The sequence below is a fragment of the Heptranchias perlo genome, chromosome 14, assembly GCF_035084215.1.
Source record: "Heptranchias perlo isolate sHepPer1 chromosome 14, sHepPer1.hap1, whole genome shotgun sequence".
Taxonomy (NCBI): Eukaryota; Metazoa; Chordata; class Chondrichthyes; order Hexanchiformes; family Hexanchidae; genus Heptranchias; species Heptranchias perlo.
The window spans coordinates 60,925,345-60,946,058 of NC_090338.1; the positions used below are offsets into that span (position 1 = coordinate 60,925,345).

The 20,714-nt window shown below is 43.6% G+C and overlaps 1 protein-coding gene across 6 annotated transcripts in view; it reads left to right on the top strand.

Annotated features, from left to right (window-relative positions):
* fam53c (family with sequence similarity 53 member C) overlaps nucleotides 1–20,714 on the top strand; it is a 79,619-nt gene that overhangs the window by 21,315 nt on the left and 37,590 nt on the right. For 4 of the 6 annotated variants that reach the window (XM_067996492.1, XM_067996493.1, XM_067996496.1 and 1 more), the window contains one exon: nucleotides 5,880–6,700. In XM_067996492.1, the coding sequence (XP_067852593.1) occupies nucleotides 5,880–6,700 (821 nt within the window). Of the gene's footprint in view, nucleotides 1–5,879; nucleotides 6,701–11,079; nucleotides 11,185–15,097; nucleotides 15,310–20,714 lie in introns of all 6 variants that reach the window. The other 2 variants (XR_010965698.1, XM_067996494.1) reach the window with 2 other exon arrangements.

Consider the following 20,714-nt stretch of genomic DNA (forward strand, 5'->3'; position numbering starts at 1 on the left):
CTTCCCTCAGAACCGGTCCCAATGCCCCAGGAATCTAAAGCTCTCCCTCCTGCACCATCTCCCCAGCCACGCGTTCATCTGCTCTATCCTCCTATTTCTGTACTCACTAGCGTGTGGCACTGGGAGTGATCCAGAGATTACTGCCTTTTGAGGTCCTGCTTGTTAATCTCTTTCCTAACTCCTTAAACTCTGCCTGCAGGACCTTATCCCCCTTTCTACCCATGTCATTGGTACCGATATGGATCATGACCTCTGGCTGTTCTCCCTTCCTTCTCTCTTTCCCTACCCCCCCCCCCCCAGAATGTTCTGCAGCCGCTCAGTGACATCCATGTCCCTGGCACCAGGGAGGCAACATACCATCCTGGAATTACGTCTGCGGCCGCAGAAACGCCTGTCTGCTCCCCTGACTTAACATCCTGAATCAGCAGAACAGATAGTCAAGGCCTCAATTTAAGATCTCATTCAAAAAAACACCACCTCTGATAATGCAACACTCCTTCAGTACTGCAATGAAGCATCAACAGAGATTATGTGCTCTAGTCCCAATGGGCTCACGTACAGACAAGAATACTACCAGCTGAGCCAAGTTGATACTAGATTTTTAGTACACGTTAATTGTCTAACTCCCCAAATTTTGTAATGCAATAGCAGTTAGATTTTAATCGACTGGTTGCTAAAAACAACATTTAAAAAAACTGGGTGTGGAGATGACTCAATAAAATGATACTGCATTCTTGCATTCATGGAAACGTCAGATGTCATTGGAAGCTTTGAAACATGATAATATGATGGAGGTGACTACTTTCCCATAGCATTGATCACAATCAACCCTAACCTTTATGCACATATTTGGCATTGGAACACTTCCAAATTGGGTGTGTTGAGATTAGCTGACATTTATTGACCAATTCAACACTGGGTGGTTGTCGTCAACAGGACTAAATGAGGATTAGCTACACGCAGCTAGGGAGATGTCTTTTTTTTAAAACTACATTTTTCTGCTCTGGTTTTCCTCCCTCTCCTGAAGCCACTGACTTCTTACTGGGATATAGTTCCACAGGCAGTGAGCACCCTCCAATCCCTCACCCAGTGGTCATTCTTCATATATGAGACAACACAGGGAGTGTTGTCAGGCTTTTTGACTGCAATGGCATCACAATCATGTCCTCGGAACCAAGGGAGGAACTGAAGGAAACCAGTATTAGTAAAAAAAAATAGTGCCAGGGAAATCAATGGGGCTAAAGGCTGACAAATCCCCAGGGCCTGATCTACATCCCAGAGTACTAAAGGAAGTGGCCCTGGAATAGTGGATGCATTGGTGATCATCTTCCAAAATTCTATCGACTCTGGAACAGTTCCTACAGATTGGAGGGTGGCAAACGTAACCCCACTATTTAAAAAAGGAGGGAGAGAAAAAACAGGGAATTACAGGCCAGTTAGCCGAACATCAGTAGTGGGGAATATGCTGGAGTCTATTATAGAAGATGTGATAACAGAACACTTGGAGGGCATTAATGGGATTGGACAAAATCAGCATAGGTTTATGAAAGGGAAATTATGCTTAACAAATCTACTGGAGTTTTTTGAGGCTGTAACTAGTAGAATAGATAGGGGAGAACCAGTGGATGTGATGTATTTGGATTTTTAGAAGGCTTTTGATAAGGTCCCACACAAGAGGTGTGCAAAATTAAAGCACATGGGATTGGGGGGAATATACTAGCATGGATTGAGAATTAGTTGACAGACAGGAAACAGAGAGTAGGAATAAACGGGTCTTTTTCCAGGTGGTAGGCAGTGACTAGTGGGGTACCGCAGGGATCAGTGCTTGAGCCCCAGCTATTCATAATATATATCAATGATTTTTTTTATTCGTTCATGGGATGTGGGCGTCGCTGGCGAGGCCGGCATTTATTGCCCATCCCTAATTGCCCTTGAGAAGGTGGTGGTGAGCCGCCTTCTTGAACCGCTGCAGTCTGTGTGGGGACCGTTCTCCCACAGTGCTGTTAGGAAGGGAGTTCCAGGATTTTGACCCAGCGACGATGAAGGAACGGCGATATATTTCCAAGTCGGGATGGTGTGTGACTTGGAGGGGAACGTGCATGTGGTGTTGTTCCCATGTGCCTGCTGCCCTTGTCCTTCTAGGTGGTAGAGGTCGCGGGTTTGGGAGGTGTTGTCGAAGAAGCCTTGGTGAGTTGCTGCAGTGCACCCTGTGGATGGTACACACTGTTGTCACTGCGCCGGTGGTGAAGGGAGTGAATGTTTAGGGTGGTGGATGAGGTGCCAATCAAGCGGGCTGCTTTATCTTGCATGGTGTCGAGCTTCTTGAGTGTTGTTGGAGCTGCACTCATCCAAGCAAGTGGAGAGTATTCCATCACCCTCCTGACTTGTGCCTTGTCGATGGTGGAAAGGCTTTGGGGAGTCAGGAGGTGAGTCACTCGCCCCAGAATACCCAGCCTCTGACCTGCTCTCGTAGCCACAGTATATATATGGTTGGTCCAGTTAAGTTTCTGGTCAATGGTGACCCCCCAGGATGTTGATGGTGGGGGATTCGGCGATGGTAATGCCGTTGAATGTCATGGGGAGGTGGTTAGACTCTCTTGTTGGAGATGGTCATTACCTGGCACTTACCTGGCGCGAATGTTACTTGCCACTTTTGAGCCCAAGCCTGGATGTTGTCCAGGTCTTGCTGCATGCGGGCTTGGACTGCTTCATTATTTGAGGGGTTGCGAATGGAACTGAACACTGTGCAATCATCAGCGAACATCCCCATTTCTGACCTTATGATAGAGGGAAAGTCATTGATGAAGCAGCTGAAGATGGTTGGGCCTCGGACACTGCCTTGAGGAACTCCTGCAGCAATGCCCTGGGGCTGAGATGATTGGCCTCCAACAATCACTACCATCTTCCTTTGTGCTAGGTATGACTCCAGCCACTGGAGAGTTTTCCCCCTGATTCCCATTGACTTCAATTTTACTAGGGCTCCTTGGAGCCGCACTCAGTCAAATGCTGCCTTGATGTCAAGGGCTGTCACTCTCACCTCACCTCTGGAATTCAGCTCTTTTGGATGAGGGAGGATGAGGGAACTAGATGTAACATTTCCAAGTTTGCAGACGACACAAAGCTGGGGTGGAATGTGAGCTGTGAGGAGGATGCAAAGAGGCTCCAATGTGATTTAGACAAGTTGGGTGAGTGGGCAGGAACATGGCAGATGCAGTATAACGTGGATAAATGTGAGGTTATCCACTTTGGCTGTAAAAACAGAAAGGCAGATTATTATCTGAATGGTGATAGATTGGGAAAAGGGGAGGTGCAACGAGACCTGGGTGTCCTCGTACACCAGTCGCTGAAAGCGAGCATTCAGGTGCAGCAAGCAGTTAGGAAGGCGACTGGTATGTTGGCCTTCATTGCAAGAGGATTTGAGTACAGGAGCAGGAATGTCTTACTGCAGTTGTACAGGGCCTTGGTGAGACCCCATCTGGAGTATTGTGTGCAGTTTTGGTCTCTTTATCTGAGGAAGGATGTCCTTGCCTTGGAGGGAGCGCAACGAAGGTTTACCAGACTGATTCCTGGGATGGCAGGACTGACGTATAAGGAGAGATTGGGTCGACTAGGCCTGTATTCGCTAGAGTTCAGAAGAATGAGAGGTGACCTCATCAAAACATATAAAATTCTAACAGGACTAGACAGACTAGCTGCAGGGAGGATGTTCCCGATGGCTGGGGAGTCCAATGGCAGGGGTCACAGTCTCAGGATACGGGTATGCCATTTCGAACCGAGATGAGGAGGAATTTCTTCACTCAGAGGGTGGTGAACCTGTGGAATTCTCTACCACAGAAGGCAGTGGAGGCCAAGTCATTAGGTGCATTCAAGAAGGAGATGGTTATATTTCTTAATGCTAAAGGGGTCAAGGGATATGGGGAAAAAGCGGAACAGGGTACTGAGTTAGATGACCAGCCATGATCATTTTGAATGGCGGAGCAGGCTCGAAGGGCCGAATGGCCTACTCTTGCTTCTATTTTCTATGTTTCTCGCCAGCTGTCCACATGCATCCATTTTCCAATGAGATTCCCTGAATAGCCATCAGGAGCAGGAATCCTAGCTTATTTTGTCCTCCTCAACTTGGGCCTTGAGGCTAATTGCAGTACCCTACCAACCGTCTGAGATAAGCAAGATCAACATGGACTAGAAAGTGAACTTTGGTCGTTATGTTCAGTATAGCTTAGCACCATACTGGGCGCTGCCTTTTCTCACCAGGCCATCAGAGAGCTCCTAAGACTTTTCTTATTCACTGGCAATTTGTAAAAATGCCAGCATTTATTTGATACTCAGTTTATTGTTCCAACCCTTGGAGGGGGCAAGCAGTTTGATGCTGTATAACCTGTTTCCGTATGTAAATAAAAGGTCAAGAACTGTTTGGAGTCAAAATTATTTTCATAGAGGTGCCGTAACACAGTGACGAGCAGACAAATGCTCTTTTGAGACCAAGTGTTCTAATGGGAAGAAGCCACGTTTGTGGGCGTCCTGGTTATCAGCTGAGGTTCCTGCACAAATGACACAGCATAGAATGCAGAAAGCAGATACTGTGTCACACGACCTGCGGTTTGTAGTTTGTTTAGAGTAGTGCCCTTTCAGCATCTGCAAACAATGAAATAATTTTCTAATTTTGTCCTCCTTATGCCATAAATATGCGATTAGTTTTGAATTCTTAATCAGATAGGACATCATAAATATATTTTTGCAATGCAACCAATTTTTCCATCTTAAAATTCCATGGGTAGGCTTATTCTTTAATGCTGTTCTGTGGAGTGTTTAGCAATGATTGTTGCTGTTTTTCATTTCTCTATGCTGCTGTCTTCCTCTCCTGCCCACCTACACACGAGGCCGAGACCAGACTGCCAGAGTGGTGAAGAAATCAAAATTAACCCCCCCCCCCCCCCCACCACCATCAACAACCCCAGCCAAAATATGTACTCAACTCCCCAACCTGTTCTTTGCATGCACACACGCAGTGGTGGTGTTGGCTGGGCAGAGAAAGAGTGGAGTCAATTTGATGATGACCTCCAACACCAGCTGGTAGATAGCTCTTCCCCAGGCAACGGCATCCATTCCCAGTCACCATGCTCATTTCCTATCATTTACTTGGTTACCAAAGTCAACATACTGGCTAAATTTGCATCACCCCATGATACCCTTCAACGTGAGCACCTCATTTCAGTGGGAGGACCCTTCGATTACCTATTACAACTGCTACCTATTTTCCATTGTAGTGTTTCTATATTTATTTCCTACATTAAAACAGTGACTACACTTCAGAAATTACTTCATTGGCTGTAAGGTGCTTTGGAACGTTCTGAGATTGTGAAAGGCGCTATATAAATGTATGTTCTTACTTTCTTAATAAGTTACAAAAGATACCTCTTCCCTAATAAAACATGTACATTCTTCCAAAACTTACTGCAATTATGTTTTTCAGTGTAATTCATTATTCCTACATTAATCTCCACAAAGTAGATTCATAATCTTTGCTGGGAAGACCAGGAAAATAAGCTACATGGGAGGGGGTAAAAGGAGAACAAAAATGTCACTTCGACCACTCTCATCTAGTTTGTACTTGGTAAATCAAGCAGACAAGGAGACTCCAAGTTCTCGTCCCAATCCAAGCTGCATTAGTTGATCTCAGCTGGGTCAGCAGTTCAGATGCCACAATTAGCCTCCGAAATATGGATATTGGTTGTGGACATAAACAGGCTTGGTCGTCCTCCGGTGAAACAATATCCATAGAACCATTGAGTCGGTGTCTTCAGGAGCAGTCAGTACTGAAATGCTGTGTTGATGCTTTCGTGACATAATTGTGAATGTTTTTCCCTTTCTGTTTGCAGAGGAAAGGAAGTGGAATGTATTAGACACTTCAAACGCTGAATTACCAGTGAATATGGGGTTCCCTTCACTCACAAGCTACAACCTAAACAGCATCGACTCCTCCAGTCAGAACAAATCCTTGTGGACAGGTCGGGCAACAAGTACGTGGATGGGTCACATGACGAGCACGTCAGTGGGGAATCTAAGTGACTTGCAGTTCTCTGAGAGTTTTGCCTCACTGCCAGCTCCACCGACCAAAAGGCACTGTCGATCACTCTCTGTGCCAGAGGACCTGTCACGCTGCAGGTCTCTGTGGAAGCCAAGCGGCTCCAAGGTGTGGACTCCTGTCAAGCGACGCTGCAACAGTGGTGGAAATGCAGGCACACAGCTCTGTAATCCAACTCAGCGCCCCACCAGCCTCGGTCTCCAGCAGCTGCCCAACTCCGGCCTCCACTCGACCACCAGCAGTTTCACATTTTCCAGTCTCACTGCGTCTCCTGAATCCCCATTGCCATGGATGCTGTCGCCCAACAACCATTCCACAGATATCGGCGAGAGAACTTTTTTGGGCGTGCAGTGTATTTTGCCTGAGCAATGCACATTCATTCCTCAAAGGCGCTTCTCACTGTCGCCGGTGCACATCCGGGAGGCAGCAAGATGTCTGCTGTCAGCCAAAAGCACACCCTCCTCCACTCCAGAGATGAACCGACGGCAGCAGGGCCTGTTGCGGAGTCACTCCCAGCCCTGCGATTTAAACGAACGCAAGTGTGGTATAAAACGGAGGCACGACGAGGACGTCCGGTGGACAAGGCCTGCCTTGGACTTCTTCAAGATGAACCAGGTACATGCTGGTGGGGGGGAGCCAATCCATCCGTTAATCCGCAGTAAAGCAACACGAATACACCCCCACTATGTTAAGGGTCTAGGATCAGATCTGGAAGAGCTAGATTTAAAAATGAAGGGATGATTTCCCCCCCCCACCCCCCCACTGCCCTGATACTAACCTAACATGTTTCTAATAAATAGCAAAGCTCAAAATCAAGACTCCAGTATCATCAAGCCACTCAGCATCTTCTGATCTTCACTGATCCTGTTGTTTTTAAACATTACAAATTCTATGCCATCAAACTAACAACAACTAAAGATTATGCTTTTTATAAACTGCCTTCAAAAGATGATTCCTGTGCACCTGAATTAAGAAAGTAAGTTGGGAGGTGGGGGGGCAGTGGAGGTGGAAGTAAAATAGATTCCAACTGTCCATCGCCTGCTCCTACATTGTCGATTTCGGTCAAGATGGCTGGTGTTAATTTGAAGCCCTGTAATGGGGAAGGTAGCAGCAAGCTTAATCTATCAGAACTTCACGACAAACTGCTAAAAGCAAATTATTTGTAGAATTTAAATGCCAACTAGTAGATCTTCCAAGGTGTTACTTATTGGTAGTCTAGAGCCTAAAGTGCAGATTCTCATATCCACTGTAGCCCTGCCTTTTTACTTTTTAATTTCTTCCCTCTTTTCCATATTGTTCAGAACTATGGCTCGTCTCTTATCCTTTCCCTTCCATAGTGTGCAGGGAGTGCCAAGTGGATGTTAGAAAGCTCTACGATAAAGTGTACCTTGACTTCCAGAAAGCTTTTGATAAAGTTCCATATGAAAGGCTGGTACACAAGCTTAAGACAATAGTTATCCTAGGTAAACCTCAGGTGAATAAGGAATTAGCTCAAAGAGAGGAAGCAGTGGGTACTGGTTAACGGAGTGATGTTGGGGTGAGGAGATGTACTACATGGAGTGTCTCTAGGATCACTGCTGGGATCCCTACGTTGATGATCTACATAAATGACCAGGAAATCTCAAAACTCTCTCCATTGCTTAAAAAGTGAACTGTGACATTTTGAAAATGCCAGAAGTGGGAGCCTATTAAGGGCTTGAAATGCATTTAGAACTGAGCCCAGTTATTTAAAATATTGTAAATTGACTTTGTTACAAGCTTGCAGCACAATCTCAGTGATTGTTTCTGTATAGACAGTGGACAGTGAGTTACTTCAACTGAATTTGAGTTATCAACAGGGTAAGAAAGTGTTGCTGTAAGTGATGTTCCTGTGGTTTTGTTTGCAGGAGATCTTGCTAGGATATACTATATAAATATGATGGAACAATACAAAACCATACCACGCAAAAAGAAACTCCTCCATTGGTGTTTGTAGTGTAGAAGCTCCGTCCCTTTAAGCCAACTCTAGCAGCAGGCCTAAACACACAAGTTATTGCATTTATATAATTGGAGATTACTGCAGATTGAAACTCTATGGCTTTATATGTCTCTAATTGCCATTTGAAACTTGGTTTTAAAAAGAAAAAGAAAATCCTTTGCCGATAGTGTATAATAAAGCGTGTAAGTGGTATTTTTAAAGACACTGGCACAGTTAAGTCACGTAGATTCTGCAAGAGCTTTTGAAGATCTGCATCAGTTAGTGGTGCAATTACAATTAATTTCCTTTTCAAATAGCAGACAAGTCCTCCAAAATAGCTTGTGTGATTCATGACTGCAGAAACGAGGATGCTGTGGTATTAATTATTGTGGTAGATGTCCTGTACTAGTACAGACTTGCCTCAGTGTTGATGGGTTCTACGGCATTGGGCAGTTATGTCAGGATTAGCAGAATAACTATGCAACCAAGTCTTAGTTCTTACTTGCCCGAAACGTGTTTACTTGGCATGGGCCGATCGCCAGAAATCTTCACACCCGCCTATAAAATCAAGACCTTGCTGTTTGACTCCTAGCTTATTACTCCAACCACTCTCCACACTTCTTCCTCCCCCAAACTTGTCCACAGCCCTATTGTAGTTCAGCTACTTAATGGATCAGTGCTTAATAAAAGCTTAGAACCTTTAACGCAGTACTCAGCATGTCCTGACTTGGATCATTACTTTTCATAAGTGATGGCAAAATAGTTTAGATAAAATGTTGCCATGGACATTGATTCATGACTACTTATTTGCATAGAAGGTTGCTCTTGGTACTCCAGCAGTGGTTCCTGGTTTAATTTGGCCTGTACTGTTTGGTACTTTACAGTGAGTTCAGGCAGTTTATGCATAAGAATCCTACAGCTGTTACAACTTGGAATTCCCTTTATTAAAAAAAGTCATAATCAGAGAGAAGGACAAAGGCAGCAGGTGCATGGGAACACCATCACCTTCAGGTTCCCTTCCAAGTCACACACCATCCCGACTATCACCATTCCTTCATTGTTGCTGGGTCAAAATCCTGAAACTCCCTACCTAACAGCATTGTGGTAGGAGTACCTTCACCACACGGACTGCAGCGGTTCAAGAAGGCGGCCCACCACCACCTTCTCCAGGGTCATTAGGGATAGGCAATTAATGCTGGCCTTGCCGGTGACGCCCACATCCCAAAGAATGATTTTTTTAAAATGCAGTTAACTGGATAGCGACTAAGATCCCCAGTCTCTGTAACAATCATATAAATATTTTATTGTGATTATTAAATGGGAGGTACTGCAAATGCAAATTGTGCAGCCGGAGTTACGTATTAAAAGTAGGAACAGCCCTGGACTTCAGTACATTAGGTGAACTGAGTTAGGGGTCCCTGCCCTTTTAACTTGGTTCTCTAATTTGAATGGGTTACCCTGGCATATCTACTAGTTGGGCACTGTAGAGAGGCATTCTGCTACTCTCGGAGGAGAAAGTGGAAATACCAGCATACCCCAGCTCCTTTCTCCTCCCTTGCATATGAACAACTCTTAACCTACATGTCCGATCATAATACTGTGAGCTTCTGTAAGTGGGGCTTAGTGCCAGTGTGCTCTCCTGGCAGGAGGTGGATATATGACAAGCGCTACAAATGGAGAGTGGCAGCAGGAGGAAGAACCATTTAGATTCTTATTGAAAGGAAATATCTACACAATTGATGCTATTGCACACTTTTAAAAAATAAATTGAGATGAATTTTTTCATTCAGCTGCATTATTGGCTTTTGGAATATTTTTGTAATCTCTTTTTAACCTAATTTTATAAGTGGTTCTTTGCATGCTATTTCCAACCACTCTTCTCTGATAATGCCAAATATATTTAAAAGTTACAAACAGGAAGCCAATGCCTCTCTGCTTCATGCACCCACTTCCCTTAATTAGAAGAGAACCTATTCTACTAGTAATTTTTTTTTCCATCGTCAAGAATTTTGACTTGCACATTATGTAAGGTACCAGAATTGCACTGTTAACCACCAGCAGCTTGGGGACAGTCGAGCTGAAACTACAGCTCTTTAGTACTCAAGAAAGCGATCAGCTTCACTGGGCTATCCACAAACCTGCAGACACGAGTTTTGAGTCGAAGCTCGCTTCCACTCTGTTTTATCTTTCGAGAGACTGTTTAGGCGATTCTATGGTCACACTGGCCCGTGATAGTATATTCTGAATGTTATTAACACGAAGGAAACTTTGGTCTTTGTCGATGCTGAGAGCACAATGCCACCTGTAATGCTAGTCACACGTGATGGGCTATGTGGTGTATTCTTTTATGTAACCAACGTTGAATTAAATGTAGCTTGCTTAAAAGATATCACATTCCAGGGTAGTGATACTAACCTAATTTATTTTTTACCTAAGATTTTTTTTTACTCAACGTGATTCCTTCTCAAACCTCATCCCAAAAGCAATCGGGATACTAATGTGCTATTATTGCAGCTGGATGGGGGAAAATTGTTTTTATTTTGAAGTATAAAAACTAAACTAGATAAAACAATAAATCAAAAGCAAAATCTGGATAAAAATTTAGATAAAACAATATTTTCCCTTAGTTGATTTTTTAAAAATTCTAACTCCCCTAATGGTAGACAACAGAATCGAACAGAATGTGTCTCTTGTGCACTAAGCTTCAAATTGGAGCTATTGCTGAACATGCCAGTTGGGGTGAGGGAGTACTGAATTATACAGGACTGAAAGGTGCTTACGAAAAGGGGCAATCACAGAGCATGTTTGCCAAGCCTCCTTCCCTCTAAGAAGAGCAAAGAGATGGTTGCGAGGCCAAAAAAAAATTGAGAAACGGCATTCTTCTTCATTTGGACATCTTCACAAACTGTAGGAGCTTAGCTATCTGCTAAATAGCCCAAATTATTATTTTGTCTGTGCTGACTGGATGGAGTCAGAATAGTTTATTTTGGTCTGTACCTGATCTAAACAAACTTCACAAAATCCCTTACCAAACCAGAAAATAAACCTGTTGGGGCCTGGGAAATGGTTGGGAACAGTCATGGTATGTGAAGGATGCCCAACATTTGAAGGATACCGATCCAAAGAATGAAGACTCCACAAGGTAGGTAATTTATTTTCCTTATCATGGGATTGAGTGGGAGGTGATTTGGTTCAATGAAAACTGCTTTGCACAGTACTTGGATTAGTAACTAAGCTGTGATAAGGGCTTTGGTATTATTTAGCTTGGAAGAAACCAGATTCCTTCATAATTGATGTGGTTGTGGTTCAATGTTCTTAAACTTCTGATTTAGTCTGCAGTAATGAATCTAAAGGCAAATGACTTGTGCTAATTATTCCAAAAGTATATGAACAAGTTTTGGAAACTAGCCTGAATTTCAGTGGGGCTTGCTTGGCTGTAGTACGGTTTTTGTAGGATAGACTCTTTTTGATTTTCTTGTTTTTGTTGAGTGATTAGAAAAGTGTCGCCCTCTCTTTTTAACCCTATGAATGCTCTGAGATCTGACGATTCTCCTATGTGCAGAATTCCTCCTTCCTTTCAGAAACACCAAGTTCATGATTCCAAGTATTGCAAGGATGGCGACTGTAGTGGATGACTCTGGAACACAGTGTGTTTGCGCTCTGGTACTGCCAGCAGGAGGGGCTGCAAAGTGGATGAAGAAACTTTAGTGAAAGCTGCGCATCTCTTGACGCTGTGTGTCTGTTACTTGCCCTTTCAGCCGTGTGTGGCCCCAGAGGGAAAGAGGGAGAAATTGATTGGTTAACCTTCGGGCAGCAAGGCAGATAACAAATGCCAGTGTCGTTCTTCATTCTTCTCTGAAGAATCTTCTGTGCCTGGGCTGCTCTTTCTCATAAAGCACTTTGACTTTCTTGTACAGGGAGCAAAATAGAAATGGTACTCTCGAGTCTCTGGTGGTCCATTTCAATTTACAGTATTCTGCTCTCTTATTTTATTAGTGCTCTTTGGTTGCTTTGAGTTGCTAAGAGAGTTCACTTAAAGGGTTAAATTCAGGATGCAGGAAAGCTGCTTCCTCAATGGTACAATGAGTGGATCTCTGGTCTCTGCTGAGTTAGCTGGTAATCAACCATCTTGACGATAGGAGTACCGCAATCGGCTTCAGCCCCTAGTTACGAAAGGGAAAATCTGCCAGGGTTTCTAGCTCCCAATCACTATCCATCAAACATTGTCGGAAGTGCATGTGGACATTGTGAGAATAGGATTGAACTTGACTGTGATGCTCCTTGGGGTTGAACAACCTGCTCATGATTGAGGCTTACACATAAATAAATGAGCATTTGGGTATCGCATCAGAGGTTGCCTGGGACCCATAGAACAATACCCCAGCAAGGAGAGGAAGCAAGAAAGAAAAAGAATGGATTTAAAAATGGTTTGTCACATTCCCAATCTGCTGCTTAAAGTGATTTCTATAATCCAAGATTGTTGCTTTGCTGCCATTGTATGTATTGTTACACTGGAGGGTGATGAGTGGACAGAATATGTCACTGACAGATGGTGTTCTCTTCGTGTCACAATAACTTGAGAGCTGGGCACTCATGTTGGTGAACCAAGTTGGAATTATGCCTTGGAGGCCACATTTTCAGGTGTGCTGCACTGGACTCACACTAGACAATAGTTTTAATTATGTAGGTATATAATATAATTATGTCAGTATAGTATAAGATGCACTAGGGTGATTTCAAGACTGTGATCTTTTGATTTCAGGTACTGGTTATAAACAGCTCAAGCTTTGCCTTTGTAGTTTCTCTAATGTCAAGTGACTCATGAGTAGCAACTATATTCTCTAGCATTTTTGTGTTTGGAACTGGGGAAGGGAGGTGACCAGGAAGGGCTGCTGTAAATTTCTTCTTTTTGTATATCTCTGTCTCACCAACCCCCACCTCCCCCAAAGCACCTTTTTATTCCTCAGACAAATGACACATTTCAGCTTGTCTATGGTCCTGGCCAATGCTGCTCTTTATAGCTGATGTACCAGAGTGTATGCTACAGCAGTGCGGGAAGGTATTTTCTGCCTGTCTCCCCTCCCTCGGACCGTGGAAAACGCCCTCTTCTTGGAAGGACAAATCTGAGTGTGAATGTCAAGATTGGGATTGCTTCAGAGACAGTATGTCCTTGGGCTGCAGCTTTTGTAGCGTGGAGTTCTCGACATTCTGGAGCTAGGTTTTTTTTGCCATTCTGTTGAATGTAGTCAGCACACGTAGCTGTCTAAGGTTCTTCAGTGTGCCATGGTCCATTGGTTGGGTGAGGCCACAAATTACTGATCGATCCTTTGACCCCCCCCCCCTTCTCATATACATGCTACCTCGTGCATATATTTAAATCAGGGCCTTATGACTTATTTAGAAACCCGATTCATTTTAGTGATGTTGTGCAAGCCCCACCCAGTAGAAATGATCAGATGGCGGTCAAAACAACGGTCCCTTTAAGGCCATTCGGAAAATGTGCAGTAATTTATTTTACCATTTTATTCCGTTAATACTCCTGATCCCATAAAAATTGTCCTGCTAGCTGCAGGTCCCTCCACAGGCCCTGAAACCCCAAAGTCTCCCTGCTGGCGTAGCTGCATGGGAGAGCCAGGCTTTATTTCTTTCTTTCCCCCTTCCCCCCCCCCCCCCCCATCTGCAAACTGTCTGTCGGGGCTTGTTTAGGGCTGGCAGCTCACCAGTTTTATTTAAATGAGGCCTGATCACCAAAATCAGTCAAGCCCTCTGCCGGTGTACAGTCAAATTGGAAATCGCCCCTGCACGTCTTCACTGAGAGTATTAGGTAAATGATTGACCGCACGAAGGCAAAAGAAACTCCTGAAAGTACAACCAGCCAGCAACATTTGCTGATGTCTGATGCATCAAGAGGATTTTTAACCTAATCTGTCCGGCAGGAAACTGACTGAAGTCAATGGAGAGTAAAATCGGGCAGGATGTAAAACGGGCGGCCAATCTGATCCTGTCCATTATCTGCCGGGTGGGTTAGGTTAAAATGACCTCCAAAATGACTATAATGAGAATGTATAGCATTGTGCAGATGTAAAGTGAATTTGCAATCTATGACTCCACACAAGCTTTGGTTCATCACTCCATATGAAACTGCGGCAATTACCTCGGCGAAATTTGCCTGAGATTTGTAGGTAGCCTCTTCCCTTTTTGGAAACCCTTTCCCAATTTTTCTCCTCCTTATCTCCTGTAGGCACTGACTGTGGCTGCGGTACAGTTCCACAGGCACAGATAATCCTCGATATCTTACTCCAAGTAGCCATTCTGTGTGAACCTGGCCAGTGAATGTTAGTGGGATGTTCCATCATGAGCAACATCCTCACTTGATGTCCACATAGTACTTTCCAGCAGGGGTCACACGGCAGAAATCAGAAGTGGTAACCGTGGCTATTCCCCCCAGCCTGGGCACTATTGCTAATTTTAGAACCTCAGTTATTGCACCCTGGCTGAGATCAGCTAACAACATGGTCTGGTGACATCCAGTATGATTTTTTTTTAACAGCCCTCCAGCCAGCGATCAGGGTCCTAATGACTAGGTTGAGGAGTAGTGGGGAGAGAAAAGTTAACTAATGAAACTGCTCTCTTTTAGACAATTGAAATGGGGATCAGTGCGGCACCCAAACAGCCTTGAGTGTTTGAGGACAGGATGTGAAGAAACACCAGGGCATGTCTCACGGTCACAGTATCTATGATAAATGGTAAAATAAACAGGAAGAGCTGGAAATGTTGGAAATCTGAAATAAAAACAGAAAATTCTGGAAGTGCACAGCAGGTCAGTCAGCATCAGTAAAGAGCAAAGAACAGTTGTGAAGTTTTGAGTATCTAACCTTGATGAGTACACATCTGTCAGAACATGTTTTTTCACTTTACAGATGCTGACTGACCTGCTGTGTATTTCCAGCTTTTTTGTTTTTATCTAAGATATCATCATCAGTTGTCTGCCTAAAGCAGGTTCTGACTCCATTCTGTTTTCTGCAAACCACTCTGTCTTGTGCTTCTCTCTTCAGTTCTCCACGTGGTCTCCCATTCTTCAGGCGGTCCAGAAGCATCGTTCTTTTCCTCCCTCTTGGCCTTTTTCCTTCCGTCCAATCTAAGATATATGGTACTCATTTCACCGACCTCGGCAGGATGACCGATTGAGTGCACCCTACTGGCATTCAAATATAGGAACGTCCAGCTGAGCTACCCATAGTAGAAAACCCGTGTTGTACCATGTAATGTAAGTATATTCTGCCCCACAAGCCAATCTAAGCATTGTCTTTTTCATTTGAGGATCCAGCAGTTGAAGAACCACAGTGTATTTACTTGAATAGAAACCTTTACCGTAGTTCCTGTTCTAGCACAAAGACAGAAAGGCCTGATGAGCGAGCAACTTTTTTTTGAAAGTTATTTTGCTGATCCTGGTTTTGTGTTGACCTGGCTGCACTGATGGAAGCAGGTTTCCTGACGTCTTGTTTCAAGACAGCTGTGTACGGTTTTTGGCAGCTCTTTCAGTTTATCCGCGCTCAATTTGCAGCGTGCACTCCGCACACTAGACTAGTTACATAGGCTTTTGGTGCAGCTGGGGTGCTGCCATGGGCTCAAAGTGCTTCAAAAACCATGCAGCTAGCAAAAAACCTACTGCCCTCATACTTCAGGGATATTTAGACAGCACAGCTGTTTTGGTCTGTCAGCAATGTATTGGGACCACAACGAAGGACTAATTGCAAAATGCCATCACAGCCCACAAGTTTGCAGAAAGTAAATGATTCCTGTTTGTGGAAATTTGGATACAAGCAGCAGGTTATGCAAGTGGCTGTCGCTGTGAACGCTGGTGTGCCAGTGACATGCTTGTTTATTGGCACTACCTACCACAGGTTTTCTGTTGATTTTTAGTATGACCGAGGAACAAAACATTAGATAATTTTGGGATGAGTGATTTTGAGCCATTCTTTGGCCACCATTTTGAAGTTCCATATACTCCAAGTCCTATAGCAGATTGTCTAACTATGGTACATCGCCCAGCATAGGGAATCAAACCATTTCTCTCCATTGGTGTGGTGCACTGCATTGGTGCTGCCTTTGCAGCATATTGTCTTTAAATCCCCAACTCCTTCACTCCAGCAGGTAGAAGCCTAGGCAGGCACTAAGAGCTGTGTGCATGTTCTTGGGAAGGCACTTGACCTCCATACACCACTTTGCACCGACAACATAGCTAAGATCAAAAGCTCTCCCTTGGGCATCGTTTAGGGAGGGGGTCTTCCATGATGTCCTCCTCTGTTAAGCAATATGTCTGCACACTGCCTCAAACCATATTTTAAAATTTTCACGAAAGCTGATTTGTCGTCTCCTAAATTCCTTTCATTCAGAACCCTTTTACTAATGTTGTTGGAAAGTCTTCCACATGCTCACTTTCAAAACCCAAAACGGTGTTAAAATTTATCTGCTTTTGAGATTTTAACCTTTGATCAGCTCAGCTAATTTGAATTGCTTAACACAAAGGCCTTTGACAAGCACTGCTGTTGTATTCAGTCTGTATATAAAGTTTCATTGAAATATTCTGCATGTGTCTGTCTCTTCTCTCCCTCCCCCTCCCCACTACCAAGAGTCTTTCTTTCCATAGTTATCATTTCAGCATTGAACAGCCCCTTTGTAATATAGGACACTAATTACAGATTTTTTTGATGCCGCTTTCTCTGGAGAAACAGCAGGCTAATTATCGGTCCCTCTCACTAAGAACATTGCTTTTGTAAAGCTTCGAGTATCTGGAGTCTCTTGGAGACATCTGCTTGTAATGCTCAAGTTGAAAAGCCTTATGAATTTAGCGAGTCTGTTTCTGCACCGTGTGTAATTAGAGTTTGAAAACTTGCCACAGAACCACGGAGCCAAGTGGTATTTCTACACAACGGAAGAGTCGTCCTTGTGAACAGGTTCTGGGATCCTATTCAGATGCTTTTTATACTGTAGCAATTAGGCCTGAAGTTATGCACATTTTTTTTAAAATTCAGTTTTACTTTCCCCCTGGGCTTCATACATAAGAATATCGACTGAAAATGTCCTGGCCAATATTTACCCCTCAACCAATGTCACTAAAATAGATTATCTGGTCATTATCACATTGCTGTCTGCGGGACCTTGCTGTGTGCAAATTGGCAGCTGCGTTTCCTACATTACAACAGTGACTACACTTCAAAAAACACTTCATTGGCTGTAAAGCGCTTTGGGACATCCTGAAGTTGTGAAAGGTGCTATATAAATGCAAATTCTCTCTTTCTCCCTTGCATAGCTTGAAACTAAAGGGGGATGGATATTCCTGGCATTCCCTATGATCTCATTTACAGTTGACCAGGAGCAGCGGTGCACTGCTGTGGAGAGATTGTCAGCAGCCTACCTGCTGCTCTAATTAAAGTTGAGGGGATGCCTGGTTGTGTTGGGTGATGCTCTCCTTACTATGATGCCAGCTTACTTTGGATCTGCAGACCTTCCCCCTCATTTTGACGGCCAAGGCCTTCCTTTCTGAACAATCACCCAAATTTTGTAACATACATAATGGTGTAAATTTGAGCATAATGTTGTAAATTTTGATATCAAAGAATAAATTAAAGGTTTGTGATGAGCTCCTAAGTTTTCCTCAGACTGGAAGGTTTGGCTCTGGATTCTTTCAAAATGCCTATACTCGGTTTCTGGGGGAAGCTTTCCTCTGGATGCTTGGTGTAGTGAAATTGTGACTATGTTTTACTCCAGTTTTCCCTCACATTTCCATGTGAGTTGGGGTTTGTTATTGGATTGAAGCTTGTTTTGAGTGTACTACAGTCTTGGAATCCCCCATGCAGGACCTTCTCTCGAGCTTAGCAAGATCTGTCAGTGTACAAAATGTTTGCACATCCAGACGTACATAGTCATACAATCCTAGAAATCTCAGCGCAGGAGGAGCCGATTAGCCCATTGTGTTGCTGTTAGTACAGATTTGATGAAAAGTATGATGTATAACTTGCCATGCTGTTCAAAATTGGGATTGAAAATCATTTCCAAAATGAATACCAATTAATCTGTGTCCTGTGACATTCTCTGTATGAGTGTAAACTTCTGTATGTATCTTACTTGAACATTCTCTAACTCTTACATGGCAGTTGGGTCTAAATGAATGGTACCTGAAGTGAATCTACTTTATAGGTGAATTGCTCCAACAAGGTGAGCTGACTTGGAGCAGATTGTATCCCTTGTACCACGATTTACTGCAAACAAAAAAGCAGCAACATCTAGGCCCTTTCTCAGTGCCAGTTGCTCAACTGCATGTTTCCCCCTCCATCACCCGAACATGCACTTTCATTCCTTTTTTGAATACATTTGTCTATCCTTTTTCCAATTTTTCTTTGGGAGCAGGAGGTAGGGCTGTACTCCTTTGAAATAAACTGTGCCTTTGAAATGTTTGTATCATTTGAGTTTCAGATAAAGACCATGTACTAATAGGTTATGGACTGAATTTCCTTAGCCTCCGTTAGCAGGCTGAACAGTGAATGCTGTTGGTGTGCACTGCTGCAATTCTATGGACTCATAACTGGAATGAGAATGGGGGAGATTGGTGTTAAATCGATTTTGCATGCTGTAATTCAGCATCAGTCCTCACTGTGGTAATGAACTTGTGTAAAAGTCTGTCTGAAAGAATCCTAATGCAGATATGCAAGATTTTACTAGATAGTGAAGGTTTCATAAAGGGTCTCTCTTTACCCCCCCCCCCCCACTCCGGTCCATCTGAGAGTTTGTTAGCCAGAGAATTTGCAGTTAAATGCACTAGAGAAGAGCTTTGCTACACCTCTGAGCGCTCAGTATGTGTGTGAAACCCTTGACCTTCTGAGTTGCAAAGAGCAGCCTTCTCCTCATGAGATCCATGGGAGCAATGACCCAATCCCAGCCCGCTGTCAAACCGCATTCAAAGGGTTCAAAGAGCTCATCAAAGCTCAGACGCTGCTGGTTTGATGGTTTGAAGTGCAAATTTTTTTTACGTTGTATTTAGGCTAACAGCCATGTTGATGTAGCTGGGTCTCCCTGATTGAATGCGAACTATGTCTGGCAATTATTCGACAGGAGTACCAAAACACTAGGGCCCTACACCAGTTGGCTACGCTGCCAAACCATTTAACATGCTGCTTTCTTTCTGCGTTTGTGCATTACAGGGGGGAGGGGGTGGGGGGGGTTGAGGCAAGAAAGCAATATCTTGCTCACTTTTTTGCCTATTTTTTTTTCTCCTTCACTCTTTCCCTCACTTTCTCTCAGTTATTTTCTTTTAATCTCTTTAACCTGTGCTCTCAGTCTCTCGTTTTTTAATTGGAACTGCACATTGCTTTGTTGGGACACTTCCTGTAAATCTGCTGGGGTTCAGCGATGTACCCTTCTTAGCATAGACATTAACCTTGCACTTTCTATCCTCTGGACAAAATGGCAGGAATGAGCAATACTTTGAATCGTTCCCCACTACTGTTGAGAAGGTGACAGACTAAAATTGGAAAGCAGTTAAAAGAAAAAAGAAAGACTTGCATTTAATTAAGTACTTTATTATGAAATGTAGACACTGTTGTAATGTAGGAAACACAGCAGCCAATTTTGCACACAGCAAGGTCCCACAAACAGAAATGAAATAAATGACAAAATCACCTATTTTAGGTGTTGGTTGAGTGATAAATATTGGTCAGGACACCAGAAGAACTCCCCTGCTCTTCTAATAGTGCCATGGCATCTATTACGTCCAACCTGAGAGGGCAGATGTGACCTCGATTTAACGTCTCAACTGAAAGACGGCACTTTCGACAGATGCAGTACTTGAGGGAATGCTGCCCTGAAGTGTCAGCCTAGATTATGTAAGTCAAGTCAAGTTGTACTAATTGCAAATGCCTTGCAGAATCATAGAATGCTTACAGCACAGAAGGCGGCCATTCGGCCCATCGAGCCCATGCTGGCTCTTTGTAGGTTAGTCCCATTCCCCCGTAGCCCTGCAAATTTTTTCCCCTTCAAGTATTTATCCAATTCCTTTTTGAAAGTTATGATTGAATCTGCTTCCACCATCCTTTCAGGCAGCGCATTCCAGATCATAACTACTCGCTGCATAAAAAGGTTTTTCCTCATGTTAAGAACATAAGAAATAGGAGCAGGAGTAGGCCAATCGGCTCCTCGAGCCTGCTCCGCCATTCAGTAAGATCATGGCTGATCTGATCCTAACCTCAAATCTAAAGAACACAAGAAGTAGGATCAGGACCCGGCCACTCAGCCCCTGTTGCCTTTGGTTCTTATGCCAGTCACCTTAAATCTGTGTCCTCTGGGTCTCAACCCTTCCACCAATGGGAACAGTTTCTCTTTATTTACTTTATCTAAACCCTTCATGATTTTAAATGGGTTCATCAGTATTACTGCTCAAACTAACATGCACTAGTGTACATCAAACTTCCATATTATCTAGAAATCAAACAATAAGGCTGGAGTTACTACAAAAATGTTAAAATATATTTTGGGTAAATTTCCAAACCACATTAGAATGGGGGAACGCCTTAGAATGTCCAGTTTGCATCAAGCAAACAGCAGCTGACGCTGTTTAGCAAAATTTTAGTTTTTAAAAAAAACCACATATCTATCCTGTTCAGGTTACCTGCCAAC